The sequence below is a fragment of the Panulirus ornatus genome, chromosome 2 (assembly GCF_036320965.1).
Source record: "Panulirus ornatus isolate Po-2019 chromosome 2, ASM3632096v1, whole genome shotgun sequence".
In the NCBI taxonomy this organism is placed as follows: domain Eukaryota; kingdom Metazoa; phylum Arthropoda; class Malacostraca; order Decapoda; family Palinuridae; genus Panulirus; species Panulirus ornatus.
The window spans coordinates 83,940,108-83,957,085 of record NC_092225.1 but is presented as its reverse complement, the minus strand read 5'-3'; the positions used below and the strand labels follow the sequence as shown (position 1 = coordinate 83,957,085).

Below are 16,978 nucleotides of genomic sequence, written 5' to 3'. Positions count from 1 at the left end.
GTGCTGGTCAGGGTATTAGTGTTTGGTGTTCAACCCACCGGTGGTATTCTTTCCTAGCTTACTAATATCTGGTAATCATCCCTGAAAGATTTTGGGGAATCCAGTGTAATTACTTTTGATATATCCAAAGCTTTTGATAGGGTGTGGCATCAGGGTCTCATCTCTTAGCTTCCCTCTTTTAGCCTCCCTTTCTCACATCTAGCTTCTCTCTGGCCGATCCATCTCTGTTGTTGTTGATGGCTCAGTCTTTTCCCCTTTTTCCATCAACAGTGGTTTCCCTCAAGGTTCTGTCCTGTCTCTTATGCTTTTCTCCTTTATATCAACAATATCTTTTCTTCCACAAGTAACAAAATGCACCCATATGCTGATGACTCAACATTGCACTCCTCCACTTCCTTCAATTCTGCTTTTTCTTCTCCAACTCATTCTGCATCTCATCTTGATGCAACTTCCTCAATAAACTCTGACTTGCACAGGATCTTTCATTGAGGTTGACAAAATCTGGTTTAGTTTAATGCCTCCAAGACCCAGTCTCTGCCCATCTCTCTATCAAAAATTCTTCACAACTTTCATCTCTCCTTTGATGGTTCTGTGATTACACCTCTTGACTCAATGAACATACTGTGATAACCCCACAGTATGGAAATAGTTAATTCTGTCTCTGAGAAACTGTGAAGATGTCAAAATTCTCTTCATCCAAACAACTGATCAGTTTATACAAAGGATTGTTCTGTCCTTGTATGGAGTAATGCTCTCGCTCATGGGTTAGTTTTAGCTCTGCGTCCTTACCTGACAGAACTGAGTATAAAGCAGTCCGATTTATAAACCCTCACAGGTTAACTTCAAAACTTGACCTACTTGCCTTACACCATACTGTTGGTTTACTTTTCCTCTTCTATAGGTAATACTTTAGGTGTTGCTCTTGAAAGTTGGCTTCTTGTGTGCTCCTACCACTGGCTAGATCACATAATACTCAGCAATCTGCTGTACCCTATGATTACTTTGTGGGTGTTGGCAACTTGAGGGTGCGCCATTTCGATAACTGTTTCTTTCCCTACACTTTGAAGCTTTGGAACTCTCTACCCTCTTATGTCTTTCCCAATGACTATTATATGGCACATAATAAGACTTTCCCCTTCTCTTCTTTCTCCCTTTCACTGACTTCTCTATATTTCAATTGAGTCCTGACCTTAATGTGGACTTTATTCCATGACTGGAGCCTCTAATGTAAAAGAGAAAGAAGTGAGAAATTATTCAAGTAGAGATTGCCCTCTCCATCAAGGAACATTCCTTCTGTATCCATCCCATGGGGGGTAGGGGGCACAAATTTACCCCACCTAAAATTCATGGTGAGGAATCCTGCAATACTAATGTGTTTTAAGTTCCATAGATTTCCTCCTGGGTCTTTTTCTGTGATGGTCATTTACTGATTCATGCATGAGGAATTTGTTAACTGATATGCAAGTTGGCTTGTATGAGTAAAGAAGAAGAGATATATTTTGAAGAGCTAAATTTAAGGATTTGGGACCAGTAAGCATAGCATGACCAGAATGAAGATCTGAATAGTATTTTTGATACAATCTTTTTTTGTCTGAAAGTGAGCATCAGAGAATCAAATCAGTTATGCTTCCTACTAAAAGAAAACTCTAATGAGTTATTGTATAACAAATTGATAGTGCATTTTGGTGTAACTAAACTCTACCTGCTTGAATTTACACTATGAGTGAAATGTCACCTTTAGTGAGGCTGTATCAATATCTTTTGATGAAAGGAAGTAGTCTCATTGAAGAACTTCTCACTCCAAAGATCATTTCCATGCTGCTAGAAGTAGTGCACCTTGAAGCTACAGGTCTTGGGGTTATATGATTTGTACATTGTATTGTATGCAGATGATTGGAAATTAGAAATACATGTACATATGTTTACATATCTTTTTATGCAATCCACAGAGAGTTGAAAAAGGATCAGCCAAAGATTCCCTGGTATTCTTGTGTCAAGAAACCTGCCATTGTCACCACAGTTACTGTGAAGTGTGCCTATAATCTAGAGAAACAGTCAGCATTTGGAGGTAAGGCTTCTCGACAAACTTTATATTATCAGTTTAGTTTTAAAGTTAAATTATGTTCATCCACAGTTATGTTTCACATTATATCTGTGATAGCTGTAGTATGATTTATGAAACCTGTGTGCAGCTTGAAATATGAAATTATCTTAAATTTGAATTTTTTCATGGGTTATGATATTCTTACAATGAACAGTTTTATTCTGCTGATAACTAAATACTGGTTAATATATGGACTGAAAGAGTGTGGTAAGGAATTACATGAAGGCCTTTAAAGGAATCCAAGAAAAAAAATACATCTGTCACTTGGATGAATTTGATAGACCTGGATAACTGTATTCTTAAAATGATTTTGTTTGGTCCCTGAATAGCATAGGGCAATCGATACCCAGATACTGTAAGCTTGATTAAAGTATAATGCAAAAATATGGAATGCTAATGATAGATGGACTAAATATTTCCACATACAGTAGAAGGGTTCCACACATCATGGTATCAAGACCATTGTAGAAAGTAGGATTCTGTGGAAAGCAGAGTATTTCATAAGCAGAATATTTCCCACATGCTACAGTTACTCTGTTACATACTATAGAAAAATAAGAAATTCTGTAAAGGATATTGTACTTTCCATATTAATGAAGCAAAAACAGCATCCAAAGTATGAAATGTAGAGCAAGCTAGAGTGAAGAATCTACTGCAATGTATGAAAGCTCTGTAGGTATCACTGATACAAGTACCATCTGCCATGATCATTAAATAGCATATATGAGTAAGTGTCAAGCACATAAGACTGAAGTGTAATAGAAATACACTTGCTTTTATCCTCTTTGTTTATCTGTTAACTTGAAGCTGATATCCACTTACAAACATACTCAAATTGTGGGAATTGATTTTTTGTTACAGGGGTTTCCAGTCTGTGATGATTCCAAAACACTTCCACACTTTGAGTTATGTAGTTTATTTGCTACAAGATTATAGCAATATCTAAGCCTCCTTTCATAGCTGTCTAATATCAACATCCTGCATATCATCAGGTTAAACTTCATTACCAGTGTAGTTGACCAGCTTCAGAGCACTACTGTCTCCTTGTAGGTTGATACAATTCTGGTCATCCCTGCTTCTCTCATGATTCATGATATACTCAAGTACGATTCCAAGTCTAGCAAATCACTTACATACTCCAGGAATAACTACATCCCAAAAGCCAAACCTATGGTCTTCATCTAGTTACTCCAACCTACTTAGAAAAGGTAGCTCTGATATATTTCCTCTGTTCCATTCTTTTGAGGAAATTTTCAGTCCACAGAAGGAGTCTGCTTCTTAACTGTAACTGGTAGTTTTTCATTTACAGATTTTTTTTTTTTTTTTTTTTTTTTTTTTTTTTTTTTTATACTTTGTCGCTGTCTCCCGCGTTTGCGAGGTAGCGCAAGGAAACAGACGAAAGAAATGGCCCAACCCCCCCCCCATACACATGTACATACACACGTCCACACACGCAAATATACATACCTACACAGCTTTCCATGGTTTACCCCAGACGCTTCACATGCCTTGATTCACTCCACTGACAGCACGTCAACCCCTGTATACCACATCACTCCAATTCACTCTATTCCTTGCCCTCCTTTCACCCTCCTGCATGTTCAGGCCCCGATCACACAAAATCTTTTTCACTCCATCTTTCCACCTCCAATTTGGTCTCCCTCTTCTCCTCGTTCCCTCCACCTCCGACACATATATCCTCTTGGTCAATCTTTCCTCACTCATTCTCTCCATGTGCCCAAACCATTTCAAAACACCCTCTTCTGCTCTCTCAACCACGCTCTTTTTATTTCCACACATCTCTCTTACCCTTACGTTACTCACTCGATCAAACCACCTCACACCACACATTGTCCTCAAACATCTCATTTCCAGCACATCCATCCTCCTGCGCACAACTCTATCCATAGCCCACGCCTCGCAACCATACAACATTGTTGGAACCACTATTCCTTCAAACATACCCATTTTTGCTTTCCGAGATAATGTTCTCGACTTCCACACATTTTTCAAGGCTCCCAAAATTTTCGCCCCCTCCCCCACCCTATGATCCACTTCCACTTCCATGGTTCCATCCGCTGACAGATCCACTCCCAGATATCTAAAACACTTCACTTCCTCCAGTTTTTCTCCATTCAAACTCACCTCCCAATTGACTTGACCCTCAACCCTACTGTACCTAATAACCTTGCTCTTATTCACATTTACTCTTAACTTTCTTCTTCCACACACTTTACCAAACTCAGTCACCAGCTTCTGCAGTTTCTCACATGAATCAGCCACCAGCGCTGTATCATCAGCGAACAACAACTGACTCACTTCCCAAGCTCTCTCATCCCCAACAGACTTCATACTTGCCCCTCTTTCCAGGACTCTTGCATTTACCTCCCTAACAACCCCATCCATAAACAAATTAAACAACCATGGAGACATCACACACCCCTGCCGCAAACCTACATTCACTGAGAACCAATCACTTTCCTCTCTTCCTACACGTACACATGCCTTACATCCTCGATAAAAACTTTTCACTGCTTCTAACAACTTGCCTCCCACACCATATATTCTTAATACCTTCCACAGAGCATCTCTATCAACTCTATCATATGCCTTCTCCAGATCCATAAATGCTACATACAAATCCATTTGCTTTTCTAAGTATTTCTCACATACATTCTTCAAAGCAAACACCTGATCCACACATCCTCTACCACTTCTGAAACCGCACTGCTCTTCCCCAATCTGATGCTCTGTACATGCCTTCACCCTCTCAATCAATACCCTCCCATATAATTTACCAGGAATACTCAACAAACTTATACCTCTGTAATTTGAGCACTCACTCTTATCCCCTTTGCCTTTGTACAATGGCACTATGCACGCATTCCGCCAATCCTCAGGCACCTCACCATGAGTCATACATACATTAAATAACCTTACCAACCAGTCAACAATACAGTCACCCCCTTTTTTAATAAATTCCACTGCAATACCATCCAAACCTGCTGCCTTGCCGGCTTTCATCTTCCGCAAAGCTTTTACTACCTCTTCTCTGTTTACCAAATCATTTTTGATTATCTTTTTCAACATTTTACAGACCACAATCATTGAAGATACTTGTTTCTACACTCTCTTGATCTTTCTAAGAAATTGGTATAATCCTTGCTCTCTTTTCTTTCCTTGGCTCTAATGTATTTTTCATTTCTTAATCATATCAAGTGTTTTTGCACACTCTTGGAGTGCATGTAAAAAGATCATTAGATCCATATACCTCATATGGATCCATTTCCTTCTATATCATATTTATTTATAATCAGACAGTTTTAATGCTTTCAGTGGCTTCTTCCCATCCCATCGGATTGTGTTTGGGATGTAATATCCTCCATTGTGAACATACTTTATAAATTAGCATTCACTCTTCCTTTACGGAAACATAATAGTATTTTGCCATCTTCCTCAACAACCCCTCTTTCTGAATTCTCAACCTGATTTGTTTGTTTATAGCCTCCAGCTTACTTATAAACACATGGAATAATTATGAATTATTGCTTGTTTTGCTCATTATGTACTTTTTTATCAAAATTTCGTTTTCTCTCTTCTTATCTCACCATGCTCATTTCTCTTGCACTTATATCTCTCAAATGCTGCCTTGCTGTTGTGCAACCTATATCTTTTGCATAACATATCGTTTTATTCTTTATCTTTTGTTACATCATATCTCACTCTTTAATAACCTTTTACCACTTGCTGTTAATGTTACTCATGCACCTGTCTCCTTATAAATTTTAGAGAACTTCCTGCATTACTCTTGTTTATTCTGATTATGGAGTTTCAATATTCATTTTAGATTAACAAAGAAACTGTTTAGCTCCTTATAGTTATCATAATAGTATCTCCCCTTAGTGTTTGATCGTTTCTCTTTTCTCATACATTTCTGCAATTACTGTTACTACTTAGCAGTTTGGATAGTACAGGGATGTCAGACATGTATGAGATCCCATCTCTTCAAGTTTCTCTTCTGTATTTCAAGTTTTTAATCCATACGCTGTAAGTACCAGAAAACTTGACTACTATGTATCCTCAAAAGCAATATGAAAAACTCTTGAAAATATTTTTTTTTTTTTTTTTTTTTTTTTTTTTTTTTTTTGCTGTCTCCCGCGTTTGCGAGGTAGCGCAAGGAAACAGACGAAAGAAATGGCCCAACCCACCCCCATACACATGTATATACATACGTCCACACACGCAAATATACATACCTACACAGCTTTCCATGGTTTACCCCAGACGCTTCACACGCCCTGATTCAATCCACTGACAGCACATCAACCCCGGTATACCACATCGCTCCAATTCACTTTATTCCTTGCCCTCCTTTCACCCTCCTGCATGTTCAGGCCCTGATCACACAAAATCTTTTTCACTCCATCTTTCCACCTCCAATTTGGTCTCCCACTTCTCCTCGTTCCCTCCACCTCCGACACATATATCCTCTTTTTCAATCTTTCCTCACTCATTCTCTCCATGTGCCCAAACCATTTCAAAACACCCTCTTCTGCTCTCTCAACCACGCTCTTTTTATTTCCACACATCTCTCTTACCCTTACGTTACTTACTCGATCAAACCACCTCACACCACACATTGTCCTCAAACATCTCATTTCCAGCACATCCATCCTCCTGCGCACAACTCTATCCATAGCCCACACCTCGCAACCATACAACATTGTTGGAACCACTATTCCTTCAAACATACCCATTTTTGCTTTCCGAGATAATGTTCTCGACTTCCACACATTCTTCAAGGCTCCCAGAATTTTCGCCCCCTCCCCCACCCTATGATCCACTTCCGCTTCCATGGTTCCATCCGCTGCCAGATCCACTCCCAGATATCTAAAACACTTCACTTCCTCCAGTTTTTCTCCATTCAAACTCACCTCCCAATTGACTTGACCCTCAACCCTACTGTACCTAATAACCTTGCTCTTATTCACATTTACTCTTAACTTTCTTCTTTCACACACTTTACCAAACTCAGTCACCAGCTTCTGCAGTTTCTCACATGAATCAGCCACCAGCACTGTATCATCAGTGAACAACAACTGACTCACTTCCCAAGCTTCTCTCATCCCCAACAGACTTCATACTTGCCCCTCTTTCCAAAACTCTTGCATTCACCTCCCTAACAACCCCATCCATAAACAAATTAAACAACCATGGAGACATCACACACCCCTGCCACAAACCTACATTCACTGAGAACCAATCACTTTCCTCTCTTCCTACATGTACACATGCCTTACATCCTCGATAAAAACTTTTCACTGCTTCTAACAACTTGCCTCCCACACCATATATTCTTAATACCTTCCACAGAGCATCTCTATCAACTCTATCATATGCCTTCTCCAGATCCATAAATGCTACATACAAATCCATTTGCTTTTCTAAGTATTTCTCACATACATTCTTCAAAGCAAACACCTGATCCACACATCCTCTACCACGTCTGAAACCACACTGCTCTTCCCCAATCTGATGCTCTGTACATGCCTTCACCCTCTCAGTCAATACCCTCCCATATAATTTACCAGGAATACTCAACAAACTTATACCTCTGTAATTTGAGCACTCACTCTTATCCCGTTTGCCTTTGTACAATGGCACTATGCACGCATTCCGCCAATCCTCAGGCACCTCACCATGAGTCATACATACATTAAATAATCTTACCAACCAGTCAACAATACAGTCACCCCCTTTTTTAATAAATTCCACTGCAATACCATCCAAACCTGCTGCCTTGCCGGCTTTCATCTTCCGCAAAGCTTTTACTACCTCTTCTCTGTTTACCAAATCATTTTCCCTAACCCTCTCACTTTGCACACCACCTCGACCAAAACACCCTATATCTGCCACTCTATCATCAAACACATTCAACAAACCTTCAAAATACTCACTCCATCTCCTTCTCACATCACCACTACTTGTTATCACCTCCCCATTTGCGCCCTTCACTGAAGTTCCCATTTGCTCCCTTGTCTTACGCACTTTATTTACCTCCTTCCAGAACATCTTTTTATTCTCTAAAATTTAATGATACTCTCTCACCCCAACCCCTATTTGCCCTTTTTTTCACCTCTTGCACCTTTCTCTTGACCTCCTGTCTCTTTCTTTTATACATCTCCCACTCAATTGCATTTTTTCCCTGCAAAAATCGTCCAAATGCCTCTCTCTTCTCTTTCACTAATACTCTTACTTCTTCATCCCACCACCCACTACCCTTTCTAATCAACCCATCTCCCACTCTTCTCATGCCACAAGCATCTTTTGCGCAATCCATCACTGATTCCCTAAATACATCCCATTCCTCCCCCACTCCCCTTACTTCCATTGTTCTCACCTTTTTCCATTCTGTACTCAGTCTCTCCTGGTACTTCCTCACACAAGTCTCCTTCCCAAGCTCACTTACTCTCACCACCCTCTTCACCCCAACATTCACTCTTCTTTTCTGAAAACCCATACAAATCTTCACCTTAGCCTCCACAAGATAATGATCAGACATCCCTCCAGTCGCACCTCTCAGCACATTAACATCCAAAAGTCTCTCTTTCGCGCGCCTGTCAATTAACACGTAGTCCAATAACGCTCTCTGGCCATCTCTCCTACTTACATAAGTATACTTATGTATATCTCACTTTTTAAACCAGGTATTCCCAATCATCAGTCCTTTTTCAGCACATAAATCTACAAGCTCTTCACCATTTCCATTTACAACACTGAACACCCCATGTATACCAATTATTCCCTCAACTGCCACATTACTCACCTTTGCATTCAAATCACCCATCACTATAACCCGGTCTCGTGCATCAAAACCACTAACACACTCATTCAGCTGCTCCCAGGCATGCTAAAAATTGGAAAATGAAAAGGATGAATCCTTCATTAACCCGTTTTGCTGTAGTAGAGTGTTGAATTGAGCATCTGGGGGCACAGCAGAGGAGGTGGGAGGTGGGAGAAAGGTGCAAAGCAAGAGAGGAGGAAGAAGGAACTAGTGGAGTATTGAAGTTGGCACACAATTTTTTAAACAGACATGGAAATCTTGTCTCTGGTGATGCATGTCTCTGTTGATTGTGTGCCATTATATGATATATGTTACAGTTTGGATAACCAAACAGTAGAAAATGTGAGTAACTTATATAAGTAGAGGAAACAAGTTTAAAAAAAGGTAATAAGTCACTGCCCTGAAATTATCATCCAATTAGCTTAATGTATGTAGTTTGAAAATGTATGGAAACCATCATTCAAGTTAGAACTGTAAACCATTTAGAGAACTACCTCTCAAACGATTCTCACCATGGTTTTCAACAAAATCACTGTCTGAAAAATCTTCTTGATTTCTTTTTTGATATAATCAACATGTATGACATGTAAAACATTTGCTAAGGTTCCACATCAAAAGTTCCCCACAAAAATGAACTCTCATGGCAGAGATGAGGTTGTACTTCAGTGGATAGGAAATTGGTTGACTGGCTGTAAACAAAGAGTTGTGATTAGTGGTTAAGCCTCAAAATGGTTAGACAAAACAGGTGGAGTGCTACAAGGATCAGTCTTGGGACTGGTTCTCTTTGTCATTAATATTAATGATATTGATAATGGGCTGTTTTGCAATATATTGTGGGGTTGAGGGCTGGAGGTTAAAACACGCACCAAAAAATACTTGATTAAACTATAAAATTTTTTTTGCTCAATTGCAATAGACAAAGACTGTTGAATCAGTGTTTCATGAAGTTCAGGATTCATTGTTGAACTGATATTGAAAACATAATGGGCTCACAAGCTGATTCATCATTGGCTATACAGCATTGATACAATATTGTGTCTATAAAGTTGGCAATATTTTGTCAACAAGGAATCAGTTTTGTTGATTACATTGTTGATCTGAAACTATGTGCTCAACACTGATGTATCTTTGTTGTTCAGTGCAGCATATCAATGTTGTTTTAATGTCATATAATTGTTATACTGTATACTGATTTGTTGAATTTGTTTGCAAATTCAATATACATTATACATGACAATCAAATGAAGATTTAACCTACATCCCCATCATTATAATTAGAAACATCCATATTTTGGTGAGTAAACATCAGCCATTGCATACACATTTATTTTATACTTCATAATTTTGTATATGCCAGGTCGAATGACCCAAAAACCAAAACATCTAGCATGGCTCAGGTCCCAAGCATCCCAGATTTGAGGTCATCTACCCATATTCATGGCAAGTCATTTACATAGATCAAGAATAACAGCAGTACTAAAACAGCCTTGTGTGCTATTTGTTTCTCAGCCCATTTAGGAAAGGCACCTCTGACATGCATCTTGTGCTTGTGCTAAGAATGACTATATGAATTTCCATATTGCCAAAGCTAAATAAAGATGCCTACTCACATTCTAGTTAGACAAAAGTAATGGATGCAGTATTTTACACTACTCACATTCTAGTAAGACAAAAGTGATGGATGCAATATTTTTGCAATATTTTAAAGTTATTTGAAATTTTTTCTGAATACTTGATTTTTTTTTCTCAAAAAAGGAAACAAATATGAATTACTTTCCTAGAAATGTTTTTCCTTTTTATCCCCAAAAAGGGGACAAATATGACTTACTTTCCTAAGAAGGTTGTACAGTGTAACTGCTTTTTAGAAATGTTTATTCTGTCATGCATGAAACTGGTTAAGACTGATGTGTATATAACCCTGCATCTATGCCTGAGACAAAGCTGAGGATGCATTTTTATTATGGGGTTCATGGAGTTGATTGATATGATGCCATGCCTCTGGACTAGATGAGGGATATTGTATCCAGTAAAGTACTACATGAATGATTAGGATGGGACATGTGTATGTTCAGGGTATTATTGGACTAGGTCGATTAATGATAACTAAATTATATCACTGTATGCTCTTTCTTCGTAAGTCACCCTGCAAAATTTGTTTCATCTGTTTTCTTAGAAGATTTCTTCAGTGGCATAAACTTTAATGATTCAGAGTATTTTTTTCCATGTAATGAATTGCCTAAATCCTCTTCTTTTATCCTGCATGCTATCTAGAATGGGTGAACCAGGTAGAAATGCTATATAAAAGCACTGGCCATAAGAGACGTATGAAACGACTCAAGCGGATAATTGACATTGATGATGACAAACCAGGTTTGGTCTTTGTCACCAACACTCACATTAAACAGATCCAAGGCTGACTGACTTTCATGGAATATAGAGCATTGATGTACATCTGTATTTTGTGTCATTAGATTTTATGAAGCTGTATTTTATGTCCATAAATTAACTGCATGAGTAAGAGCCCAGTGTAATTCATGTATGTATATATGTTAAATGAGCACAGTTTCATATTTCAAACTTCCAGATGGTCACAGTACATGTATGTGTATTGATGTTAAACACTTTATATTGTTGATACTGTAAATATTGTATATATGTTAAATGAGCAGTTCATATTTCAAACTTCCAGATAGTCACAGTACATGTATGTGTATTGATGTTACACACTTTATATTGTTGATACTATAAATATTACCATTAAGTGGATGGAAACTTTATACTGTTGATACTGTAAATATTATCATTAAGTGGATGATGAGTAACTTAGTTAGACTGAAGAATTAGCATAAAAATAAAGAACTACTTCTATCCTCTGCAGTTTGTCCCAGGGACATGAAAATCATTCTGTTAGATATCGTAAGATCATCATGTTAAGACCTTTTAACCTTCAGTATTTCCTTTGAGGAAGCTTAACCATGGTGGTGGAAGCTCACTCAATTTGGGCCCATCCCCAGCCAACTAGAGAATGCTTCACAGATGATGTCATTGACAAACTTGGTCCTGAACACTTGCAGCTCCCATAATTCTGTTGGATGCCATGTTCAACATACCAGTTAATTGCTAACAGACCAGGTTTTTCCATCTTATAGATCAGTATTCTTATACGTTTTTTTACTATTATTATTATTATGCTTTGTCGCTGTCTCCCACATTAGAGCAAGGAAACAGACGAAAGGATGGCCCAACCTACCCACATACACATGTATATATATACATACACGTCCACACATGCACATATACATACCTATACATTTCAACATATACATACACAGACATATATACACATGTACATAATTCACTCTTCCTACCTTTATTCATTCACGTCGCCTCCCCACCACACATGAAATGACACCCCCTCCCCCCGCACGTGTGCGAGGTAGCACTAGGAAAAGACAACAGAGGCCACATTCATTCACACTCAATGTCTAGCTGTTATGTATAATGCCCTGAAACCACAGCTCCCTTTCCACATCCAGGCCCCACAAAACTTTCCATGGTTTACCCCAGACACTTCACATGCCCTGGTTCAATCCATTAACAGCATGTCGACCCCAGTATACCACATTGTTCCAATTCACTCTATTCCTTGCACACCTTTCACCTACTGCATGTTCAGGCCCCAATCACCCAAAATCTTTTCCACTACATCTTTCCACCTCCAATTTGGTCTCCCACTTCTCCTCGTTCCCTTCACCTCTAACACATATATCCTCTTTGTCAATCTTTCCCTACTCATTCTCTCCATGTGACCAAACCATTTCAATACACCCTCCTCTACTCTCTCACCCACACTCTTTTTTTACCACACATCTCTCTTACCCTTTCATCACTTACTCGATCAAACCACCTCACACCACATATTGTCCTCAAACATCTCATTTTTAACTCATTCACCCTCCTCCACATAACCCTATCTATGGCCCACGCCTCGCAACCATAGAACATTGTTAGAACCACTATTCCTTCAAACATACCCATTTTTGCTTTCCAAGATAATGTTCTCTCCTTCCACACATTCTTCAACGCTCCCAGAATTTTCGCCCCCTCTCCCACCCTGTGACTCACTTCCGCTTCCATGGTTCCATCTGCTGCCAATTCCACTCCCAGATATCTAAAACACTTCATTTCCTCCAGTTTTTCTCCATTCAAACTCACCTCCCAGTTGACTTGTCCCTCAACCCTACTGTACCTAATAATCTTGCTCTTATTCACATTTAGTCTCAGCTTTCTTCTTTCACACACTTTACCAAACTCATCTCCAGCTTCTGCAGTTTCTCACCCGAATCAGCCACCAGCGCTGTATCATCAGCGAACAACAACTGACTCACTTCCCAAGCCCTCTCATCCACAACAGACTGCATACTTGGCCCTCTTTCCAAAACTCTTGCATTCACCTCCCTAGCAGCCCCATCCATAATCAGATTAAACAACCATGGAGACATCACGCACCCCTGACGCAAACCGACATTCACTGGGAACCAATCACTTTCCTCTCTTCCTACTTGTACAAATGCCTTACATCCTCGTTAAAAACTTTTCACCGAAAACACAGCTCCCTTTCCACATCCAGGCCCCACAAAATTTTCCATGGTTTACCCCAGATGCTTCACATACCCTGGTTCAATCCATTGACAGCACGTCAGCCCCAGTATACCACATTGTTCCAATTCACTCTATTCCTTGCACGCCTTTCACCCTCCTGCACGTCCAGGCTCTGGTCACTCAAAATCTTTTTCACTCCATCCTTCCACCTCCAATTTGGTCTACCAGTTCTCTTTATTCCCTCCACCTCTGACAAATCTTTCCTCTCATTCTCTCCATGTGACCAAACCATTTCAATACACCCTCTCCTGTTCTCTCAACCACACTATTATTATTACCACACATCTCTCTTACCCTTTTATTACTTACTCGATGAAACCACCTCACACCACACAGTGTCCTCAAACATCTTATTTCCAACACATCCATCTTCCTCCACACAACCATATGTACAGCCCATGCCTTGCAACCACATAACATTGTTGGTAACACTGTTCCTTCAAACATACCTATTTTTGCTTTCCGAGATAATGCTCTCACCTTTCACACATTCTTCAACGCTTCCAGAACCTTCATCCCCTCCCCCACCCTGTGACTCACTTCTGCTTCCATGGTTCCATCTGCTGCTAAATCCACTCCCAGGTATCTAAAACACTTCACTTCCCCCAGTTTTTCTTCCAGTCATTTGCACTATTTCCCTGCAAAAATCGTCCAAATGCCTCTCTTCTCTTCCACTAATAATCTTACTTCTTCATCCCGCCACTCACTACCCTTTCTAATCTGCCCACCTCCCACGCTTCTCATGCCAAAAGCATCCTTTGCACAAGCCATCACTGCTTCCCTGAATACATCCCATTCCTCCCCCACTCCCCTTATGTCCTTTGCTCTCACCTTTCTCCATTCTGCACTCAGTCTCTCCTGGTGCTTCCTCACACAAGTCTCCTTCCCAAGCTCACTTACTCTCACCACTATCTTCACCCCAACATTCTCTCTTCTTTTCTGAAAACCTCTACAAATCTTCATATATATATTCCTATGAGTCTGCAGGGAAAGTGAAACACTGTAAGTACCCAAGTGTAGTTTCGTGTGATAATTATATCATCAGGGTAGATACAAGAAAGATATATAAGTCAGTTGATATAGAATGAAGAGATGTAGCTAGGACACCATTTGGTAAACATGTGACTTGTTTACCAAATGGCATCCTAACCTCTGAGGGAAATCCTCACTTGGCCTCCTTCTCTGTTCCTTTTTTTGGAAAATTAAAAATGAGAGGGGAGGATTTCCAGCCCCCTCCGCTCCCTCCCCTTTTAGTCGCCTTCTACGACAAGCATGGAATGCGTGGGAAGTATTCTTTCTCCCCTATCCCCAGGGATATATAGTGTCCACAAAAGCCTTATCACCTCTATTTTCAAAAGAGATGTCACCATTACATTTTAGTACTTTGTTATCTTTCTTTTGACCTTGATTACCATCTGCTGACATCTGGACGTGGAAAATTGCCAAGTTCCAGAAGTATTTGAGGGCCATGTTTTGGGTCCATTAGGTCTTGATCTCTTAAATGAAGTGGGCACTGATTAGGTGATGCAGGAAGCAAGCTTGATTTTAATATGCTTCCAATAGTTCTTGATTAAGTTAAGGTCTGAGGAGTCCTTGGCTGCATTTTTTTTTATATTTGATAAACAGTTCATCATTTTTAGCCTTATGGCAGGGGGCACTATCCCACACAAGGTGATCACACCCATGAACCTCATAAAAAGGAAGCATATGTTTATCTATAGATCTAGAAGTCTTCCTTGGGTGACCAGGGATAGGTTTTAGTGGTGGAATGACATTGTCAGGAATGCCGCAAGCGCTGGCAAGTAGCCACCTAATCATGTGTTTTGAGCACCCAGTGCACCAAAAAATCTCATGTTTACACACATATTCTTACTTTTAGGTGAGAATTCAGGATTCAACCATCTTGAAGCACAATTGGAAGAAATACAGCACCCATAAATGCAGCTAGGAGTATTAGAAACACTAATCTCAGCAACTATATGTACAATGACCACCCTGAGAGCGTCATGTGCTTGTACCCACAATAAACCTTAGTCTTGTATTGCCCTTAGCTTTCTGTGGATGTTTTAGTCATTCAGTTGATTAATAGAATGGTATAGTGAATGCAAGTGGTGTACAACCCATTACTCATTTACCTTTGATGCCAATTAATAGGGGTAATCCCTTTCCAGTAGCGTTGAGAAACCTACTTGCAGCAAAAAATATATAAGAGTAAGTTCCAACTACAAATGAGGGTCTCATTAATAATGTTGAAGCTGGAGAAAAGTTTGGTACTTGAAGTGATTGCTGACACATTACTTTAAGAGGGAACTTTTAGCACTGCAGGTAATGCTAGTCAAGATGACAATCGTGAAACTGTACTGGGTAGATTTTAGATTTGCAAATTTTAATTATCTTCACATTGCTCTTGACAAACCTGGGATGATATGGTCAATGAAAATGACATGAACATAGCTTGGAGGAGTTTCAGTAAAAGATTCAAAGTAGTAGAAGAAACATACATGTACAGTATAGTACATGGTCTTTTTCCAAAACAGAGCTATGGTGGTGGAACACTGAAAATAGTTCATAAAAAACTCAGAGAAATTAGGAAAAGAAACCTTGAGTTTTATATTCATGTTGGATGAGTCATTATTTAATGGCCCATTAATTACAGAAAGGTGGTGACTTGGTTTAAGACAAGGAAGCATGGCAAACATATGGTATACTACAGCATAAAATACTGTAGCACTCTGTGACTATAAGCTGTATCCATGCCTTGTATACATGGTGCTGGCAACGACACATGATCGTGCCGTCAGCCCGGTGATGATTGTATTATACCAAACTTGAGCCAATGTAAATTGAAAAATAAGGGTGTAAATAGACTGTGTCCATTGTTCTAAAAATTTTGTAAATCAGATATGGATAACTCTAAGAGGTAACTGTATACAAGGAGTAGTGGACTGTCATTGGAAAAAATATGAAAAAAAATTAGGAAAACCATGAAAAGGTCTGTAAGACATGTTTGTGAATAAGGGGCTGTAGTTTTAATATATTGTACGTGACAAGTAGAAAATGGATGCGAGTGAATTAAGTCCTTTTCTTCATTTGTTCCTGGCACTAGTTGCAAACAAGTATGAGAGAAAGATCAGGGCTTTTGCATTGAGCATTTGATTTCAAAGAAGGTGGCCTCTACTTTAGCTTTCCCAGAAACCTTTGATAGAGGAATTTAAGAAAAGGAGTCTTCTTACTTTCTTCTTCTACATTCATTAGCAAGTACCTTACTTTAGAAGTTGTGAATCTACCTTGTGTGACTATAGGGATTCCTCCTTCAGGAAAGACAGATTCCTGTGTGCCTCCAAATCACTAATGAGGGTATGCATTAT

At 39.3% G+C, this 16,978-nt stretch overlaps 1 protein-coding gene across 8 annotated transcripts in view; it reads left to right on the top strand.

The window, feature by feature from the left end:
• LOC139757813 (calpain-5-like) overlaps positions 1-16,978 on the top strand; it is a 255,428-nt gene that overhangs the window by 221,115 nt on the left and 17,335 nt on the right. For all 8 annotated transcript variants that reach the window (XM_071678680.1, XM_071678716.1, XM_071678723.1 and 5 more), the window contains one exon: positions 1,950-2,068. In XM_071678680.1, the coding sequence (XP_071534781.1) occupies positions 1,950-2,068 (119 nt within the window). The remainder of the gene's footprint in view (positions 1-1,949; positions 2,069-16,978) is intronic.